The sequence below is a fragment of the Crassostrea angulata genome, chromosome 5 (assembly GCF_025612915.1).
Source record: "Crassostrea angulata isolate pt1a10 chromosome 5, ASM2561291v2, whole genome shotgun sequence".
NCBI lineage: Eukaryota > Metazoa > Mollusca > Bivalvia > Ostreida > Ostreidae > Magallana > Magallana angulata.
In genome coordinates, this window is record NC_069115.1 from 17,373,152 (window position 1) to 17,392,206 (window position 19,055).

Sequence of the window (19,055 nt, forward strand, 5' to 3'; positions counted from 1 at the left end):
ATAATCCCAATTAAAAAAATTGTTTACTGTTAGCGATTTCAGCCATGTTGGCTCTTCAGAAAGTTATACAAAATTAAAAACATTGTTTGTAACGTTGTCAATGACATCGTGTTTTATTATATGAGTTAAACAAAACACTGGACTTGTTTCAAGACTAAATCAAAGCACACAAATATATAAAGGTTTTATTTTGTTCGAAAAATCTAATACAAATACGTTAAAGAATATAACATATACCAAGAACAGAAAAGAGGACATTTGACGATTTATTCCAATCATCAGCAGACCATTCAAAGTTAATAAATGAATGTACTACATGTACTTCAATTCTCAAATACTCGTCCAAGCTATCCCTTTGCAATGGCATTTCTTCTTAAAACAGAATTTGGGTCCCCTTCTTTATATACAAAATTTACAGTACAATAGACACCAGCGTCGTCCCTGTGGTCACAGTTATGGATTCCGTACCCATTAAAGGAACATTGTGTAAGAGATGTCTCGTGACCTTTACACTGAACGTCATCCATCCAGATTGGTCCACTTCCCATTTGGAATTTAAAACTCGCACCCATTATTGTTCTGATATAAAAAGAAATAGAACCTTTTGCAACTCTTGTATCTTTAGTCACAATTATAATGTAGAATGTTTTTCTACCTCCATTCTCTTCGAAACTTCTGAGTTTATTTACTTGTGCAAAGAAAAAGGGTAAAGTAACTAAAACCCCATTCGTGCTTTCACAAAAGGAAAAGTTCTCATTCTGCGCATGATAATTGTAATAGGAAAAGACCATATACGTTCTGTTTAAGGTATCGCACTTAACAAAGCAATTATGTCAAGGATATTTTCATCATTGTAACAGTTTCATATAAATGTCATTAGAATGCAACAGAATTTAAAATCGACCAAATATTTTCTAAGTTGTTTTCACATATTAAACGAATGATTTATAAAAAAAGTTTTCTTTTAGAAATGATTTGGAGATGCTTACATGTACATGTGCTAATTTGTGTCATACAATTTTAGAAGAATGTTGGTTTGGTAGCTTTTCTTTTACAATGTTGGTGCAAAAATGGGAATTAATACTTATAATAAATACTTCATATAATTGTTGTCAACTGATTAATTCTAATATTATTTTTTTAAAATATATTTTATCTGTAAAATACGTCATTTTCGTATACTCTATTCATTGTTTAGGAAGTTTCACCATGTTCATCAAAATACAAGTATTATCATTCAAAATGGTTACATTGGTTTTGATACCAAATTATTTCCCTTCGAGAATTCTGAAAATGTGGAAACCATATTTATAAAACAAGTTTCCAGTTTCGCTAAGCATAGAAAAATCGTAAAAGCAAACATGGTATTAACAATGACATACCCGATATATCCCAGCCTTCTGCAGACAACCTGAGCATCGTTATCATCCCAATTGTTACCGCAGACGGTCCCCCAGGTGTTGTTGTAAAATACCTCAACACGTCCTTCTCCAGAATGTAACCCGTCAACCAGTCTTATGTCTATATATATAGATACCATTGCGTGTCGTAAACTTATTAAAATTGTTTTTTATGTTCATTCTTTGAAACGTGAGATTAAGCGAAATTACATGATTTTTTCTAAAATTATAAAGCCTTATAAAAATTGTGTATTACATATCCTATTGAATTTTTACTAGAACAATTTGCAGACATAGATTAATCTTGATTTTACAAAATAACTGTTAGGCTGGATCAACTTCCTTTTAATCTTTATAGAACATAATAAAACAAGATTTGTTTGTTTAGATAATAGTTTGTTTGTAATAAAAAAAGGTTTTGTAATATGTAAGTGTATAAACTTCTGTTTAAGGTTTCTCCACCCTCGATGTTTTTATGGTTTAATCTATGTAATTTTTGTTTAAATTTGATGATTAATATGCAAACAATCAAATTGAAGTTAAATATTGGTATGTTGCAAATATTTTGTTCATGCTGTAGGAGCAAACACAGGTACACTATCAGGACAGTTATAGCAACGACTGCTCTCTTATCAAATATCACATTTATTTTAACTAATTTCGATATAATAAAGCAATGTTTAAAAGAAATTAATCGCAATCCTTTATTTTAAGTATTTTAACATTTTAAGGCCATTTAAAAATTGCCAGTATGAAAGCTATCACATTTACAGTGCATTTTGATACGATTTTTTAACCATGAATAAGTATAGTTTAGCAACATAAAACGTCTATAACTATTGAAATAATGGTTCAAACTCACTGAAAATTGGTACATTTGTAATTCATTATATATCCTATCGAAATCTGCAAAGAAATGTTTACCTTGCCTGGTAAAAAATTATGAATTGTGGTCTCTTTCAAGTTTGCCTTTATATGGTTTTATCAGTTTTTCATTGAATTCAGCGATTTCAATTCAAACTACTCTCTATGAATTGTTAAACATTGGTGTCATTTCACTTTACATAGCTTAAAATGTGTTAAACACAAGTATAGATCAATAAATATTGGCAAAACTATGCACCACATAACACTATTTTTAAAACCGATAACGGTAAAATATTCCGGAATGCTCACAATGACGTCACACGACAATCGAAAGACCTTAATATACGTGCATACTTTATGGATGCATTCAAATGGGCTTTTTATATTTTTTCTAAAAAAAAAATGGAGTTTGGAAAAAATCAGTTGAAAAAAGAGACAGTTTAATGTGTCGTGTCACCGAAATCCCCTGCAGAACATCATAAATTACTAAAAAAAAAATCGCTTGCAGCGTGTGCGTATGATAAGAAATTTGTTTTCATGTTTTTAGTACTGATATGGTTTTATAGCCAATGCAAATTGATTTCAAAAAATTCTTTTTTTATTTTATTCAACATAAAGTTAACCTCTGTATTCTTTTTAACAAGGTGAAAGACGAGTGTGAAAAACACTAGTTCGCCGCAAGAACTGAATATGAATCCAAATTATTCAATGAAATCGTTTTTAGATGACACATTCATCACATTTTTCCTATGGAATTTTCATTAGATATCACATGTGCAATAAATAATTTTACTAAGTGATTTGATAGCGCGTTATAACTAAAATCATCATTTTGTCAACATCACAATCGGGCAACTTTCAGCGACATTTATATTTCGAAATAGATTTACCTTTCTAAGTAAATATTATTTGTTAAAAAGAATTTGATTACATCTGCTTCTGCTACCTTGGAAGTAAAACGTTTTCATTAAATATCAACTAGTTCATAATTTATTGTTCTGTTATTTTCAAGATACATACCTAAAAATTGCGGGGTGATTTTGGTGAGTTTGGTGAGTTTGGTGAAGTAGGTCCATCCTGCCTCACTGATTGTTGCATCAGAGAGATCACACGAACTATAGAGGCGGCACATCCCTGATAGAGAGTTGAAATTTAAGCAATGACATCTATTGTCACACAAAATGGCACACCTTATGTTAGATCCAACGCGTCTGCTTTCCAACAGAGTATGCATTACCAGTGTATTGCTAAGTTCTTCATTTGCATTAAAATGACTGGTTATGAAGGCTTCTGACAATGACAAATAGAGGAACAGAAAATGAACTCGACAAATTTCAAATAACATGATTTTTTTCAGCCTCGAATTACGAGTTTGATTTGTAACAACCGATACGGTTTATTATAGCATCCCAATTATTCAGTTATTAAAAAGTGTTACATTTGCAACGATTGTGTCTACACGTAAGATATGATTGTATCAGATAGACTTATAGCTATTGCGTTGTATATAATGGCGTAACACATCTTTGACAAATTTTCTGATTGGACAATTATTCAAATCTTCTGTGTGTGCATGCGTACCAAGGGTGTTACAAAATTTTTATTTCATGCATAAAATAACAAGGTACACTATTCACGCGTGCGGTCATGTAGTTCTGCTTACTATTGTCCACGATTCACGCGAGTGTAATCCTGCTCATAACTCATGCCTACATTAACAAAACGTTTTTAAGATTTGACACGGGAAAACATCCTAAATCATCTCCGAAAACATTGATTTTATCTTAGGATCCTTTTTGAGAAAAGGAAAAGCGTTTCCTATTATTATTTTACTTAGTGTAACACTATGCTGTAGGAATATTATTTTAACATCTTCAGAATGGTAAGGGCAAATTATGCCTATTTATCTATTACCAACTCCCTTATTAAGTAGTATATGAAAAGATCACCTTTACCAACTTCCAGATCAATCAAATACTGTAAATTCCTAATTAAACGCGAGGAATTAATATCCGCGTAAAATCGCGTGAAGCCCGTCTCGCAAATTTTAAAATCCCGCTTATAATTTCAAACATACATGTATTAACTATACGAAACTATAATATTTCGGCTTTCGCGATTGTGTGTTCTCGCGATTTGATGGAAAACCGTTGAATCGCGGAATTAAGTACTCGCAAAAAATAAGGAATCTACAATACATTAATTAATTAGCAGTTTTCCCACTTTTTAGGAGGCTTGATAGCCAACAGATTACCCATTAGATTTACCTTAAAATTTCAAATTTGTTTAGCTATAAACTATTATCAAATTAAAAAATTCCATATTTTTCACTTTTTTATATTGGTTTGTTTTCCTATATTTTTATACAGAGATCTTCTTCAAACGGAGATAAATACAGTCTTAAAATGGTCACGATTGTCGAGCTCTCTGAAAACCTTTAATGATGAATTTCAACAATGTTATAATCATTGAGACAACAACTAAACCGTTACAGTTCTATATACATGTATTAGTTCTTTACTATCATTTTTTCGCTTGTAAATAAATGTTTATCTTAAATTTGGTTCAAGTTTATGTTTGACGGCAATTAATTGTGAGTCTTAGATTTAGGAATCCATTAGATATTTTTATTAAAAACAAATGATGATAATCTGCTTAAATCTCTTTGTTTGAAAACCTTTTTAAGTTTATCTCGACAATAGGCTCAGCCTTTTAAATTCAATTTACAAACTGTTTGAAAAAAATATGTTGTATACAGGTCTGAGAAAATCCAATCGATAGAATCAATAGCTACATTTTTGTAATCTGTCTTTGTGTTTGAAGCATATGGTGCATAAAGTGTAATTCCGATATTTCCTTGTGGGAGGAAAAAATTAGTTCCATATAGATCTGTGGCAATATCATTAAATTGTTCAAGTTTGTTCATAGATAGCTTCTGAAAAATGGATAAACGGTCGATTATGAATAAAACTACATATAATATATCAGGTATACGAATTTTTGTTTCACTGACCATGTGGTCGTAGATCCAACTTTGATGAAATATCAGTTTATTGCAAAGCATCAGATATAGATCACTTATGCAAATGAAACACTAAGACTATATGTTTTAACGATAGTTCATGATCAAAGGCTAATTGCTGCTGCTTATACAAACAGCATTATTGAGCACAATTATATACTAGTAATTACAATATAATTTATAAGCTTTTTGCTTCTGTTTGCCCTTTATAACACTTTTAAACAAAATAACACACGCACAATTTATAAAACTGTTTTATTTTGTTAATAAACCTAATAAATTAATACACGTACATGCGCCACCAAATCCGAGAAGGGGATAACCGATAAGACTGTGTTTAATAAACTTTAAAGAGGCAAATGGGCCACATGGCTCACCTGAGCAAAAATTACAAACTTATCTGACTTAACACTAGAACAATAAAATTAAATATTTAACAAAGTTAAGTACCATAACTTTCTGATATTAAAGACTCAATATTTTACAAAGGTGTGGGGGTGAAAATATATTGCAATATATAAATTATATATAACACCGGTATATTGTTTTGTGCAGTTTTTGCACCTATGTGAACAGTATCAGCTCTTTAAAATAAAAAAAACCCATAGATTTTCTAAGATGTATATCATTTTTAAAATCAGCGCCCATTGTGAGCTTACCTTTTCGTGTGTAATCAAATTTGATCATGTTAAATCGACACAATAAAAAGATCGCCAAGATTTTATTTCATTAATATTTTGTCTCAAAAGTCATTAAATACATATCTAGTGTATACGATGAAAATACTGAAAAAGGTTTTTATCATTTACCTGCAATAATTTTTGTTTGGTGTATTGGTATTTCTGAAAAAAAAAATCGACCTTAAATAAGTGTAATTTTCATTTTCCACATCTTAGTGAATATTTTTTTATGTGTTTATTTAAGATGCTAAGCTCTATGAATATACCATGCTAATGAGATACATATCATTTCCACAGCTCTTATCTCATATGCAAAATTTAACAAAATTGACCGACAGATCTAGAGGATTGCTAGATAGTCTGAAAGCCAGTATGCAGGGTTAACTTTGCACTCTGTGGCAGAAGTCGCTAAGGTTACAGTCAAAAACTAAATTGGTCTTCCCGTAAATAATTGTTAACCTGGTGTAAACTTGTGTGACATTTTATAACCTTACTGACCGAAGAGTAGATAAAAATGTGTTTAAAAGTAATAAGGCGAACTCCTTAATAAGTTGTAGGGAGTTTGCAAAAATATGACACAATTAATTTCCTATAGATGCGTAGCGTTTATGGCGCAGTAGGTTAGGTCATTCTCCTGTTGCATATATAAATTTTGCTATCGGGTGTTCAAGTCCCCGTTACATCGATTTCTTTTTTCTTTTTTTGCATTTTTAATTTTTTTCTTCCTTTAATTTATTTGGTTTAACAATAATTTTAACAATTATGAAATATTTACTAACATTTTTTTATAGTCAGGGAAATAAAATGTGAATCTTTTTGCACATTAATTTTTATATTAAAAAAAACAATCAAACAAGCGTTGGGAAAAGAAATAATTAACGGAATTAATATGCATAAAATATTATTAATATTATAAGGACAAAAACAAGCTTATTATATGTACTTAATGTTTGCAGTCAATTTTATCATGACAACTACCAATTATTGACATACACCCCCCTCCCCAAAAAAATAATAAAATAAAATAACATTCTATGGTTCGTGTTTTTTTTTTATTAAATGTTACAAATGAAATTAATGTTTCCTTTTTGGTGTAAAATATTTATTTTTTTAATTTTTGTTTTCAGGAGCTGGAGAACTTCTTTTCTGTGCACTTTGGATGGACTCCAAACAGCACTCCTGCAGGTTCCCAGGTCACTGATCATGAATATTTGTCAGATGACGCGAACGACGATGAACCAGCTGATTTGATTTAGATCGACGGGTTATGCCGTTTCTTGATGATGCCGTCTTGTCGGATCCAAATTCAGATGGTGGAAATGGGGACGATGACAAAAATGAATACCAGAGAAGCTCAGCGTCCATTGAGAATATAACCCTACCCCATGATCCTGATCTGTTCAAAATCAGAGCGATACAGATTCGTGGCTGCAGCTGTAAGAACAAGTGCATATCTCTCTGCAGCGACGATACTTTGTACTCGCACATCCTTAACACGAAAGAAATGTCATAGGAAGAAAAAGACATGTACATCATGGGATCGCTTGTGGACAGTTGCAAAGAAACGACAAAACGAAAAAAGAAAATAATACGTTCCAGGCAGACGTTTATGTTTTCTGGGGAAAAGGTTTGCAGAAATATGTTTCTATGATATAGGGAAGCATTATCTTCATAACATCATCATCAATAATAATGCACATGGAGTAACACCACGCAAGCATGGAAACCTAGAAAAAAAAAACCTAGTCATTCGCAACAGTATAATGACATTAAGTTAGTTGTACAGTTCATCTCTAGTTATGCAGATGACTTTGGGTTACCACAACCAGCTTCCCCCAAGAGAAAGAGATGACACTCCTCCCATATACATTCCATCCGATGCAAGGACGTCCACGAGAAATATGTTGAAAGCTGTCCGAACGACCGACATTCGCAGCATTCCACATTTTGCAAAATCTGGAACCAGTGTTTTCTGCATATCAAACTAGCCAAATCAAGGAACGATGTATGTGCCGCGTGTGAAAAACTTCAAATAAGTTTTGTAGATGCAGTTTCAGAGGAGGAAAAGTTGGAGGCAGCAAGAAGATGAAGGAACACATCACACATGAACAAGCTGAAAGGAAAGTGTACAACGATTGTGTGAAAAAGTCCCGAGACACATACCATTCACAAGACAGATTCGTCCATTACACTTTTGACTTCAGTCAGAATGTGTGCATTTTTAATTATTTGCGGCACTTTCAGACACTTCGGAAAATCCATATATTTGGTGTCCGCTCCGATGGAGAACCAAAAGAACTGAATTTTCTTATAACGAAAATAAAACTATCGGACCAGATGGAACAAAAGTGCATGGACCAGATTCTGTGATTTCTATGTTGGACTGGGCCTTACAAAACCACACATCGGGTTAAATGTTATGCACAATACACGCTGATAACTGCTGTGGCCAGAATAAGAACCAGTATGTCATTGGATATTTCATGTGGCGAGTAATGACAAAGCAACACAACAGAATAGAGTTTAACATTCAGATCCCAGGACACGCATGGTGCCTCGTCGATGGAGGATTTGCTCTTCTCAAGAAGTTGTATAGGCGATGTGATTGTGATAGCATTGGCTGACTTAAAGATGTTGTTAACAGATCTTCTACTACTAACACTGCTGTGCGATATCCAGCGTGGCAATGGAGATCCTGGAAAAAGTATCTGGGGCAGTTTTTCAAACCAGTGAAAGGTATCCGCCAGTACAAACACTTTTCGTTGATTTTAACGAGTCAGGCATTAAAACGGTGAAAAAGACTTGTGACAGAACCAAGGAGAAGATTGTGATTTTGAAAGATCAGGGATTTCAGTTCAGACAAATAAGAAGACTGGATACTGGATTCCCGCTGGTGGACTGTCTGCATTAATCTAGGCTGCTTTATATCTACTCGCATGTGAGGCCATTTGTGAGACCTGCTTTCCATGAGTAGATGTTTCTTTCTCTAGTCCAGTAATTAACTCTCTGAACTGAAACTCTACTTTGATACAATTTGATGTAATCATTTTTTTTCAGGAGATGGTGGATTTTTTATTGTATAAATCTAATTTTTTATAATAGAATTCATTTATTAATGACAATTGAATGTAAGATTTTAATATATAAATTAACAAATATGAAATTAAAGAATGATTTAAATGAAGGGTAGTTAAAAACAATTTCCTTTTTTTCTATGATTATTTGTGTAAATAATTTGTTTTATTTCTACTTGGAGAAACTAAAATATGATTAACTAATTTATTAAAGCTTTTAAAAAGATATTATCTAGTTCTACGAATTATATAACTTTAAAAAAATTATCTGAACAAAACAAAAAGTGTATAATTTGCGCAACGTCAAGGTATATAAAACATATGCACATAAATCTGGAGAAATATCAACTTCTCGCAAAGTTTACCAAGCAGAATTAAAATCTAATATTTCGTTTCACGATTTTTAATGTTCATCAATACGTTACGATTTTACAAGGAGGAAATAAATTTCTAACAGAGAATTACGATGGTATATTTTGACATCTTCCTCCATTCGGAAGTACTCGAAACATCTTGCACAATTTCAACTGCTTTTTCCGGGTTACATTTCCGTCGTTTTCAATGAAAATTTTCCGCAAACTTTTTATTTTTTGCGAATTGTTGAGACCTGACTTGGTAGAGGGCGCCTTTCAAAGATGAAATCTTTTATTTTCATGACATTGAGATGAATAATTATATATTTGAACCTTGCGGTATTTATGGATATCAAATTAAGTATTTCGAAAAATGTGCGTTTTAAATATCTCAGGAGAGACTGCAATTTTTGGCCTTTAATTATCAAATAACTAGCTATCATTTTTGCCTGGCATGTCATTTCGCAAACATGTTGATTTTACTATGCTGAAAAGTGCCTTAATTCTATTATTATTTGGGTCTTTTATATTTTTGTTCAATTTAATGACTGAGTCATAAAATATGTCACATTCACAAGAAATTATTAATATAGATTATCCCGCAAATTCAAATCAATATTCACTGCAAATCTTTTTATGCCTTCTCTATAAATGTTATCAACTGTCTTTGCTCAAAACGTAGGACTATTTAGACCAGTTGAATGAGTAATCCTTTTTTTAAAATTAAATTCCTTAAAAATTGACATTTCCTTTAGAAAGTATATGAAACTGTACTATATACGGGTCCTTAAATTAATTTGAAAATTTATAACCATAAAAATATTTCAGGTAGATGAGCGTTTGATATATCATTTATTTCATATAAATCTCCCCGGTGTGTATTGCAAATAATTTATAATGGCCTTTGATGAAAATTTCTACACAAAAGATCTATGTAGGTACCACTATGACCATCTTAAGAACATAAGTATGAGATCCCCACCGTTTTCTTGTGATACAGTTTGAGGTAAAATGCACACATTGTATATAATTCATAGTTTTTCTTTAATTTATAATTATTGAAGTAAACGTACGGACAGATAAAAACGATATTTCATGTCTTTTAAAAAAATGATATCCAATTTTGTTTAATTTAATCTTATGAAATATATACATTATAATAAAATAAAGAAAATAAAATGAAAATGTATCAAAATACGATTCTTTAAATTAATTCAATAACTCATCTATCATTATAAAGAAATTAATAAGGTAGTACTACACAAGCGTTATATATAGCATTTATATAGAATATAATTACTTCGTGTGTGTTGCACAATTTTTATAAATCAAGCATATGATAAACGATATCGTGATTAACATTTAAACTGTCATGTGAACAAATGTATGGAAAACATCACACATAAATCCATTGTTTAACATCTATACGTATAAATTAATCATTTTGCAAATAAACTACAAAATGCCTGCACCAGAGTACTTGCTTACACCTTTGAAATTTCAACACATGTGAGTTGATGTCCGTATGGTATAATTGAAAATTTCTCAAAATATTCTGCAAATCATCTGGATTTATTTGATTTTACAATCTTGCGCGTGCGCATTACATTCACCACCTGCTCACGCTAAATCACGGGAGGCTCTTTAGCATTTTTAGTTTATGTTTCTACAATATCACATTTGCACAAATATCACCAGAGCCGATAATACAAATACGTGTAAATAATTATTGGAAATTCGCTATATATTCTCTTCATATATATTTATGGTTTCATATTGAGTTATAAAATAACAAAATTTATATCAATGAAGTACTTATTTTTTGTCCTCATGATGGCAAAGAAATATTTGATGCCATGCAAAAATGTCATTATATTTCTTAGGAGAGTGTAGATAGAATCTTCTATAGTTAAAATGATAAATGTCCTAAGGACCCAGTTTAATCAATAGAATGTGTTCCGTGTATTATCTCTGTAGCAAGGAAAATACGGGAAATAACTCTAACAGTGAATTTACCACGAAAAAGCCCGAGAGTAAAAATTGTTGTCCGATATGCAATATCAATGTGCACGCACGGGTGAAAGCTTAGTTGTTGGAAAAATTCTTAAGACCATTTTTATTAATTCGATATCAAGCAATCTATTTTATTTCAACATTATTGTAGTTATTTTAATCGAAGCATCATAATGCGCTGCTTAAAAGAACACTCATTGTTTAAAACAACAAGGCTTTAATTTTGCAGTTTGTGTTTCATGTAAATGTAACTGTTGTTCACTTGTCGATTTTTCGAAGTTAAAAGAAAAGGTAAACATTTTGAGTTTCGTCAATATTTCTTGTTAATCAGCATCAAATGTACATCCATTATAATCTTTGACTTAAACTGGACAAGGTATTTCCCGCAGAATACTTTGAAGGTGTGTCTGCAAAAAATGTACATGTTTTAATCATACGGTATTAATGATTTCATTTACTCTGTCACGAAAAGCCATTCAAACAAAATAAATTTCTTTTTGAATTTTATCACGAAAATCATGTAAAAAAAATGTTCAAACTTGTTAAGTAACTGCATAGACATATATGTTCTCGATGTGTCAAAATTAAAAAAATAAAAATAAGATAAATGTTTATCTTATGATTACTAATAAATTATAACTGCTTAAACTTACCTGACAGAATGTTCTGTTGGTTTAAATACTTATATACGCACAGTGTGTTGTTGTGCCACGACCCCAACCACAAATAATGGGTGTTGATGTCATAATTCACACTCAGTGGTTCACTTATCTCTTGTGATCTTGTCAGTAGATGTGACAGGAACTGACCGTCCTTGTCAATCATATGCACAGTCTCTGTTCTATTATCACACACCAGTATATGTGACAGCTCGTCAGTACAAATTCCACATGCCATAAGTCCAGATCCTGATGGATGTCCAGTGTAGGAGAAACGATACATTCCCTCACGCTCCGTCACAACTACAGCTGTGAAGGCATCAGAGACAACGACATCCCCATTTTTATTCTCTTTAACATAGTTAGGTTTGCTATACATATCTTGATCAATTTCGTCGTGTTGTATTATTTGTATTAGTTGCCCAGTTTGATTATACCGGGTTACACTTCCTGCCTTTTTATGTACCCCATTAATCATTCCGACCAGTAAATCTCCAGTGGATGGAGACCAGGACAAACACCGTGGTCTCCATGTGCATTTCGTATACTCTAAAAACGTGGAGGTTGTTTTCATATCTTTTGACAGTTTGTTGATGGAACAATCCTTATCTATATAAAATAACTCACTCTCATTGTTAACTGTATGTGAGCCAATTAAATGAAACGAGTCACTATACAAACTGTCACTATATAACTCACCACAATATAAATTGTCTAAATGATATAATGTTTCACCCTTTGTGTTTGTCAAAATGAGGCTATTTTTATAATCACTAATCCAGAAGCAGTTTGATGTAACAAAGGAAATATGATTACAACCCTCAATTTCTGAAACTGTTAGAAGTTGATGTAGCTTTGGGGGAGATTTCCATTTCAGTTTACTTTTTTCTGTTGTATGTGAAGTTTCTTTATCTTTGATTTGTTGCTCAGATTGAATCACGTCAGCGGTAATTGGCAGTTGACCTACAAAAATGATATAAATCTTAATTTCAAGTATTTTTTTTTGTGGGATTATCTCATGTAATATATGCCCTTCCAATGTGATTACATCTACTCCCGTCCACACAAAGTTTAAGGTAAGGAACTGCAATGACCATTCAGACATTTACTCTTACTCACTGCAACCCCCCCCCCCCCCTACAAAAAAAACCCAGCATGTTTTTTCCTTTAATCACTGGAATGGTAATTAGGATAACTTTAACAAATAAGACATGTATTAGTTAAAGAGATCATTAACTGGATCACTCGCAGTAATCTGAAAACTAGTTTTTTGTAAATAACTAGATAAATTATCGTTTATGGAGAAACCTAAGAATTTTTTTAACACGAAAAGCCAACCTCTTCTAAAAATGCGAATTATAGTAATAAAAATATGAATCTATTCTCTATGTCTAAGTACGATGGGTATGAATTAAACTTTTTACTCGTAGATTGCATCAGACGTTGCTTTGTGGCATCATTAACTTTAAAATAATAATGCATAATTTTTTATTTTTTTTATGTTTAAATTGTAAAACAAGTAATTATTTTTCCATAAAAGTGTGATTCGAAAAAAAGAATTTCCAAATGAGATGGAACCTTTGTCAACTGAGCTTGAATTTTGCAAAGCATTCTGTTTCCATGCAGATGTGTGTATGTACACGATTGAATGCTGTCAGTTTATTACTTTTTTGTCATTAAAATACATAATTGTTGTTAAACCAGAAATAATTGTTAAGCTTTTGATTACTTTATTCTCGAGTATACTTTATCATCCCTCATATAATCATCAAATGTAAATTAATTTACTTAATACTCTAAAACAAATTAAGAAAGTGTTACAAATTTTTAATTCAGCATAAAAGGAATTAGAATACGTTTGATTACATTAGGTGAAGGTACATATCCCATCTAAAATATGTCCAATTAATTACATATATTAAGGTCAGGGGATCGGTTTGAAAGTGGCAATCAAAATACTATGATAATTTATGAGACCTACCTGTCACAGTGATCTGTCGGGTTATATACATAAAGATACCCACAACATTGTTGTCTTCTGATCCGACCCAGAGACGATGAGTGTTTTCATCATAACTCAGACTGTGTGGGATGAATATCCCAGATGGTCTTATAAGGAGATGTGATAAGAATTGTCCATCCTTGTCTATCATCTGTAATGTATTTGTTTTTTTATCACACAGAAGTATGTGCGATAAATCGTCAGTACAAATTCCCCAAAGCATTAACTCTGATCCAGGTGGATGCCCGGTATAAGAGAAACGATGTTTTCCATTACAGTCTATCGCCACAACTGCACCGGGGAAGATAGAGTCAGAAACCACGACATCCCCATTTTCGCAAAGACCATTTATTATTTTCTGGACCTTTGCTTACATCTTTGATCGATAAAGACAGAATTGTGTGTGACAAAATTTGACATCCGCTTTGATTTCTGGAAGAAAAACGCGCATGTACAGAATAGCTTCATTTCTGATGTTTTGAAATGTTTTGCTATGATGTTGTCGTTTTATTTGATAGACTCTTTGAATATTCTGCCACTTATGTGTTCTATGTTCTGCACAATAAAAGCAGACAGGTAAATCACAAGGTTCACAGTACATTTCATAGTCATTGTTAGGATGTTTTGAACAAACTTCATGCCCGGTCGAGTTTTGGTATATTTTTTCGCGATATATTACAACATTGTGGTCTATCGTGTCGAGATCGTGTATATGGTTTTCTCTACACTCGGCACACAAATCACTCGGACAAGATAAACAACTGTATTCCGTGTCTCCTGCACATTTTAAACACTGGCGGACTTTATAACTGCCGTTGATTGTGTACATGGTATGAAAAGCCTAAAAACACAACCTGTTCAAGAGAGAAAAAAGTTTTATAAATGGTATACAAATATATGAAAAGTACATTATATCTGAAGTAAAGGAAAAAGAAAAATAAATAAATAATAAAAATCAAAAGAGGAATAAAATATTATACTTTTATAGAACAGAAAACATAGAGTAATATATAAAAAGCTGTAAGAGAGAGAGAGGAGAGAGAGAGAGAGAGAGAGAGAGAGAGAGAGATTTTACGTATGCCCTACGTTTTTGTGTTCAGAAGGTTGATGTTTAGTTCAACACCAAAACAAAACAAAACTTATTGTTATTAAACAGTGGGAGGTCTTCCCATCTGTTTCTTTTTTTAATATTTCAACTTTTGTTTCTTTATAAAATCGAAGAAATGCTTTCCCTTGCAACATTTCAAGAAACACTAATGTCAAAAGACTAAAAATGATATTTTTTATTTATTTGACCTTTGACCTGTGTATATTATTTTGTTTGCCAAATGTCAAATCTTCATTTTCAAATGGCCCTATGTCGCTACAGTGTATGTTTAAAAAGTTGTAAGTGGTTGTTAACTAAGTTGAAAAGTTAAGGGGCAGAAACTGCTTCAAAAAGACATTGGATCCTTTTGATATGGACATATTGAAAAACACTTGAAATAAATTAAAGACATTTATAAAAGAATCCATCTCATATGGTTTCAGAGTAGTAGCGATCATTACAACCAATTCATGAAATAGGGGCAGTAACTCTATAACTACTTCAAGGTGGAGCTGAAGGGTTATACTTTGAGATACCTTAAGAGGTCCGACTACATTAATAAAAATGTGTTTTATATGCCACCCTAAACATAAGAGTTAGGAACTATCAATAATTTTTGGATTTTCGAATAACCATGACCTTTGACATTTATGCCATTTTGAACAGACAATGTATCCATCCAAAGTTGTCTAATGTCTCTATGAAGAATGGTTTTGAAAGTTATTAAAATTTAGAATGTTTTTAAGATGTTTTTGTTTACCTAAAAATTCCAATTAATCGTGATGAATAAGACCAAATTTAGCAAAATTGCTCATAATTTACCATAAAAGTTACATGTGCAGTATAACAGTAAACAAAATCACACATTTCTTGTACTTTAGAAGTTGGCTTTTAAATGAATATAAAAAAAAACACTTCTGGAAGCGAAAAATGCTTTCAATTCCCAACTCCTCTGTATTACAAGGTGTAGAGGTTTTTACATAGGCAGATTGGCATTTACAGAAAAAAATCTCTGAAAAAAACACCAACTCAATAAAAATCAAAATACATGTAACTATATTTTCAAGAGCCCACAGTGCAAACATTTTGTTCCATGTGAATTTAATTGAAAACAAACACTAAGATGGTAGTGAAGAATGCAACCACACACTTATATAACGCTACATCAGGTTTAAAAAAGTTCTCAGGTTTTATGACCACTCTTAAAAACACAGAACATAATGTGGTCTAAAAGTGCTTTATGGTTTTACAGCCGTATTATATGAAATCTGACTCATTTTTTTTCACTTTCTTTTTTACGCAGGACTTAATCTAGAAACAATTGACATTTGGTTTTCCCAGTTGATTTCAAGCAGGAAGTATATTGTTTAAAGCAATAATTGTAAATTGTCCAGCGAAAACGCAAGTTAAAGAGACATTTACAATGAAAAATTGGTACCATAAACACAAAAATCAAACATTTAACATCAATGTACAATCAGGTTTTATGACCACTCTTTGAAACAAAGAACATATTGTTGTCTTTAAGTGCTTTATGGTTTGACATCCATATTATATGTATATGAAATCTGACTCATTTGTTCACTTCCTTGTATTCACAGCGCTTAATCTAAAAACAATTGACAAAATTTAAGTTATATACACATTCAATTTATATAATTATTATATCCAATTCAAATGAGTAAACAATGTGAGTAAAAAGTTAGAGAGTAAAAAAAAGTAAAAAGGTAACTTATGTATAGGTATAATATAAGGTCGACTTTAGATTTCTACCCCCTTTCGCCTTCGTTATCAGCGGTCTAATTATAATTAAAGACTGGGCGAATTACAATGTCTCAACTAATCTTTCTTAAACCACAGCTGTGTCTGTGCGTATTCAAAACAGGGCGAAACTGTTTGCAAGTAGAGAAGGGCAAAAATTACGCGGGGCGAGAATAAAGTATTTACCACATGTTTGTTATAAAACATAAGTAAAACAGTATTCACTTTGTAAATGGCTAACTACACTACAACTTCTACAGTGCTTATGTATTTTGTAACTGGAAACAAAATCATTAAACTCTTCATACATTTTTTAAAGAATAATAAATATTAAAACATATCAAAAATGAAATAAATAAGCATCTTCAATATTGATGTGATTTAATACATTAAGAGACACGGTCTGTCTCAGATTCACACACATTTGATTCAAGCAATTTCATAAACTCGGATTTAAAACAAAAAGTGTGGAACAAATTTATCATCATTGTACAATTCTATCACTAACACCATAGTATTATTTGTAGGTGTGTATTTCAGGTATACATGTATCTAACTGTTTTGTGAGAAGTGTTGAGGTTTATAGTTGTAAATAAAAGGACCTTATCAACACACCTGATCCAATTAATGCATATTTATCCTGCATACTACAACTAAAAGATTTTTTAAACGATGTACTTACGATTGACATTACAAAAGCACTGGATCATTGGTAATGGACATCCGTTTCATAGAAAAATATTTGCATTTCCATTGTTCTTTCCCACTGTAAGCCCATACGGAGGAGCTGCAATTATTTCTCTATAATTGCAATTGCTCTGTCAGTATACTATGACGTCATAAAGGTGTAACGTTATATATACTTTTACATGACGTTATAGATTTAAACCACTATACGATACATCATGTGTTTTTCTCAAACCCCATTAAAATTGACGTATTTACATGTAATATTAAAACATGTTTTTGATAACATTTTAAAGTAATTACTGTTTTAAAATATCATTGATTCTGTTAACAAATTAAAAAGATACATTACAGTCTGAATGTTTACTTTCGATGTAATAGCTAAATGTCAAGGTCTAGCCTAATACAGGGTATTTGCGAGTGGCAAAATGCAAATATAAGTAATAAACAACGATTATTTAGTGAACATGGCGTTATGAATAGCAACTGCTCTGCTGGCATATTTTCCATGATGCGCTAGCGCGCATCATGGAATATGCCAACAGAGCAATTGCTATTCATAACGCCATGTTCACTAAATAACGTTGTTTATTTCTTAAATATATTCCTCTGTATTTTTGTGTTTCATTTGGTTTTTCCAGTTGATTTCAAGCAGGAAGAATATTGTTTAAAGCAATAATTGTAAATCGTCCAGCGAAAACTAAAGTTAAAGAGACATTTACAATGAAAAATGGTACCATAACAGGAAAATCACAAATTGAACATCAATGTACAATAAGGAAAGGTTTTTTAATTTCAAAACTTCCACGTGTTTTAAAAAGCAGGATAAAATTTCCCCGCGCATATCAACAAATAAAATTGATGTTACCTTCTGTTAATGAAGACGCTTTACCTTCCAGTATTGACCACATTGACAATTTATTTGAGTCATTGATGTGTTTTCAAAGGAAAAACAAGGCCAAATGGAAAATTGAAAGGGGGGGGGGGGCTTTTTTGAAATATCAACAAATTATATTTACATCTACCAAGCATAATTTCCTCTATTTCTTACAGAAACTTATAGCAAATTCATAGCTCTATAGATACAGCCAGACTGAAATCTACACGCCCTACTTATCGATTGGTCGAAATCTACAGCGGCTGAAAGTGACAGGACTGAAATTGACACGCCCTGATTATCGATTGGTCTGAACCAACAGCGATCTTAGTAAAATCCCGGACTGCACGAAATAATCATGACGATGCCAGACTCAAAGTCTCACATGAGACGATTTGGTCGTTTCTTTTAGCTAACGTACTTTTGTACATTAACAGCAATTTAGTGAATTTTACTAACTTTTCATAATCAGTTTATTAATTAGTTAAAGAAAAAGATGTTAATATAAACAAAAATGCTTTCTTTGATGATTCATGCGGGTTATGAAGGTAGCGATCATAGCAGGAACAATTA

The 19,055-nt window shown here is 31.8% G+C and overlaps 2 protein-coding genes and 1 pseudogene across 2 annotated transcripts; 1 reads left to right on the forward strand and 2 right to left on the reverse strand.

Moving 5' to 3' along the window:
* Window positions 1–244: 244 nt before the first annotated feature.
* Window positions 245–4,293, reverse strand: LOC128184064 (galectin-3-binding protein A-like). The gene is made up of 3 exons (XM_052853391.1): window positions 3,288–4,293; window positions 1,383–1,521; window positions 245–579 (listed from the first exon to the last, which is right to left on the reverse strand). The coding sequence occupies exons 1-3, from the start codon at window positions 3,610–3,612 to the stop codon at window positions 348–350; spliced, it is 696 nt and encodes a 231-aa protein (XP_052709351.1). The 5' UTR covers window positions 3,613–4,293; the 3' UTR covers window positions 245–347.
* Window positions 4,294–6,564: 2,271 nt separating this feature from the next.
* LOC128185169 (uncharacterized) lies at window positions 6,565–7,625 on the forward strand (annotated as a pseudogene).
* A 4,017-nt stretch (window positions 7,626–11,642) lies between these two features.
* Window positions 11,643–14,402, reverse strand: LOC128184053 (uncharacterized). Its single transcript, XM_052853379.1, has 3 exons — window positions 14,050–14,402; window positions 12,063–13,031; window positions 11,643–11,816 (listed from the first exon to the last, which is right to left on the reverse strand). The coding sequence occupies exons 1-3, from the start codon at window positions 14,291–14,293 to the stop codon at window positions 11,758–11,760; spliced, it is 1,272 nt and encodes a 423-aa protein (XP_052709339.1). The 5' UTR covers window positions 14,294–14,402; the 3' UTR covers window positions 11,643–11,757.
* Between the last annotated feature and the right edge of the window lie 4,653 nt (window positions 14,403–19,055).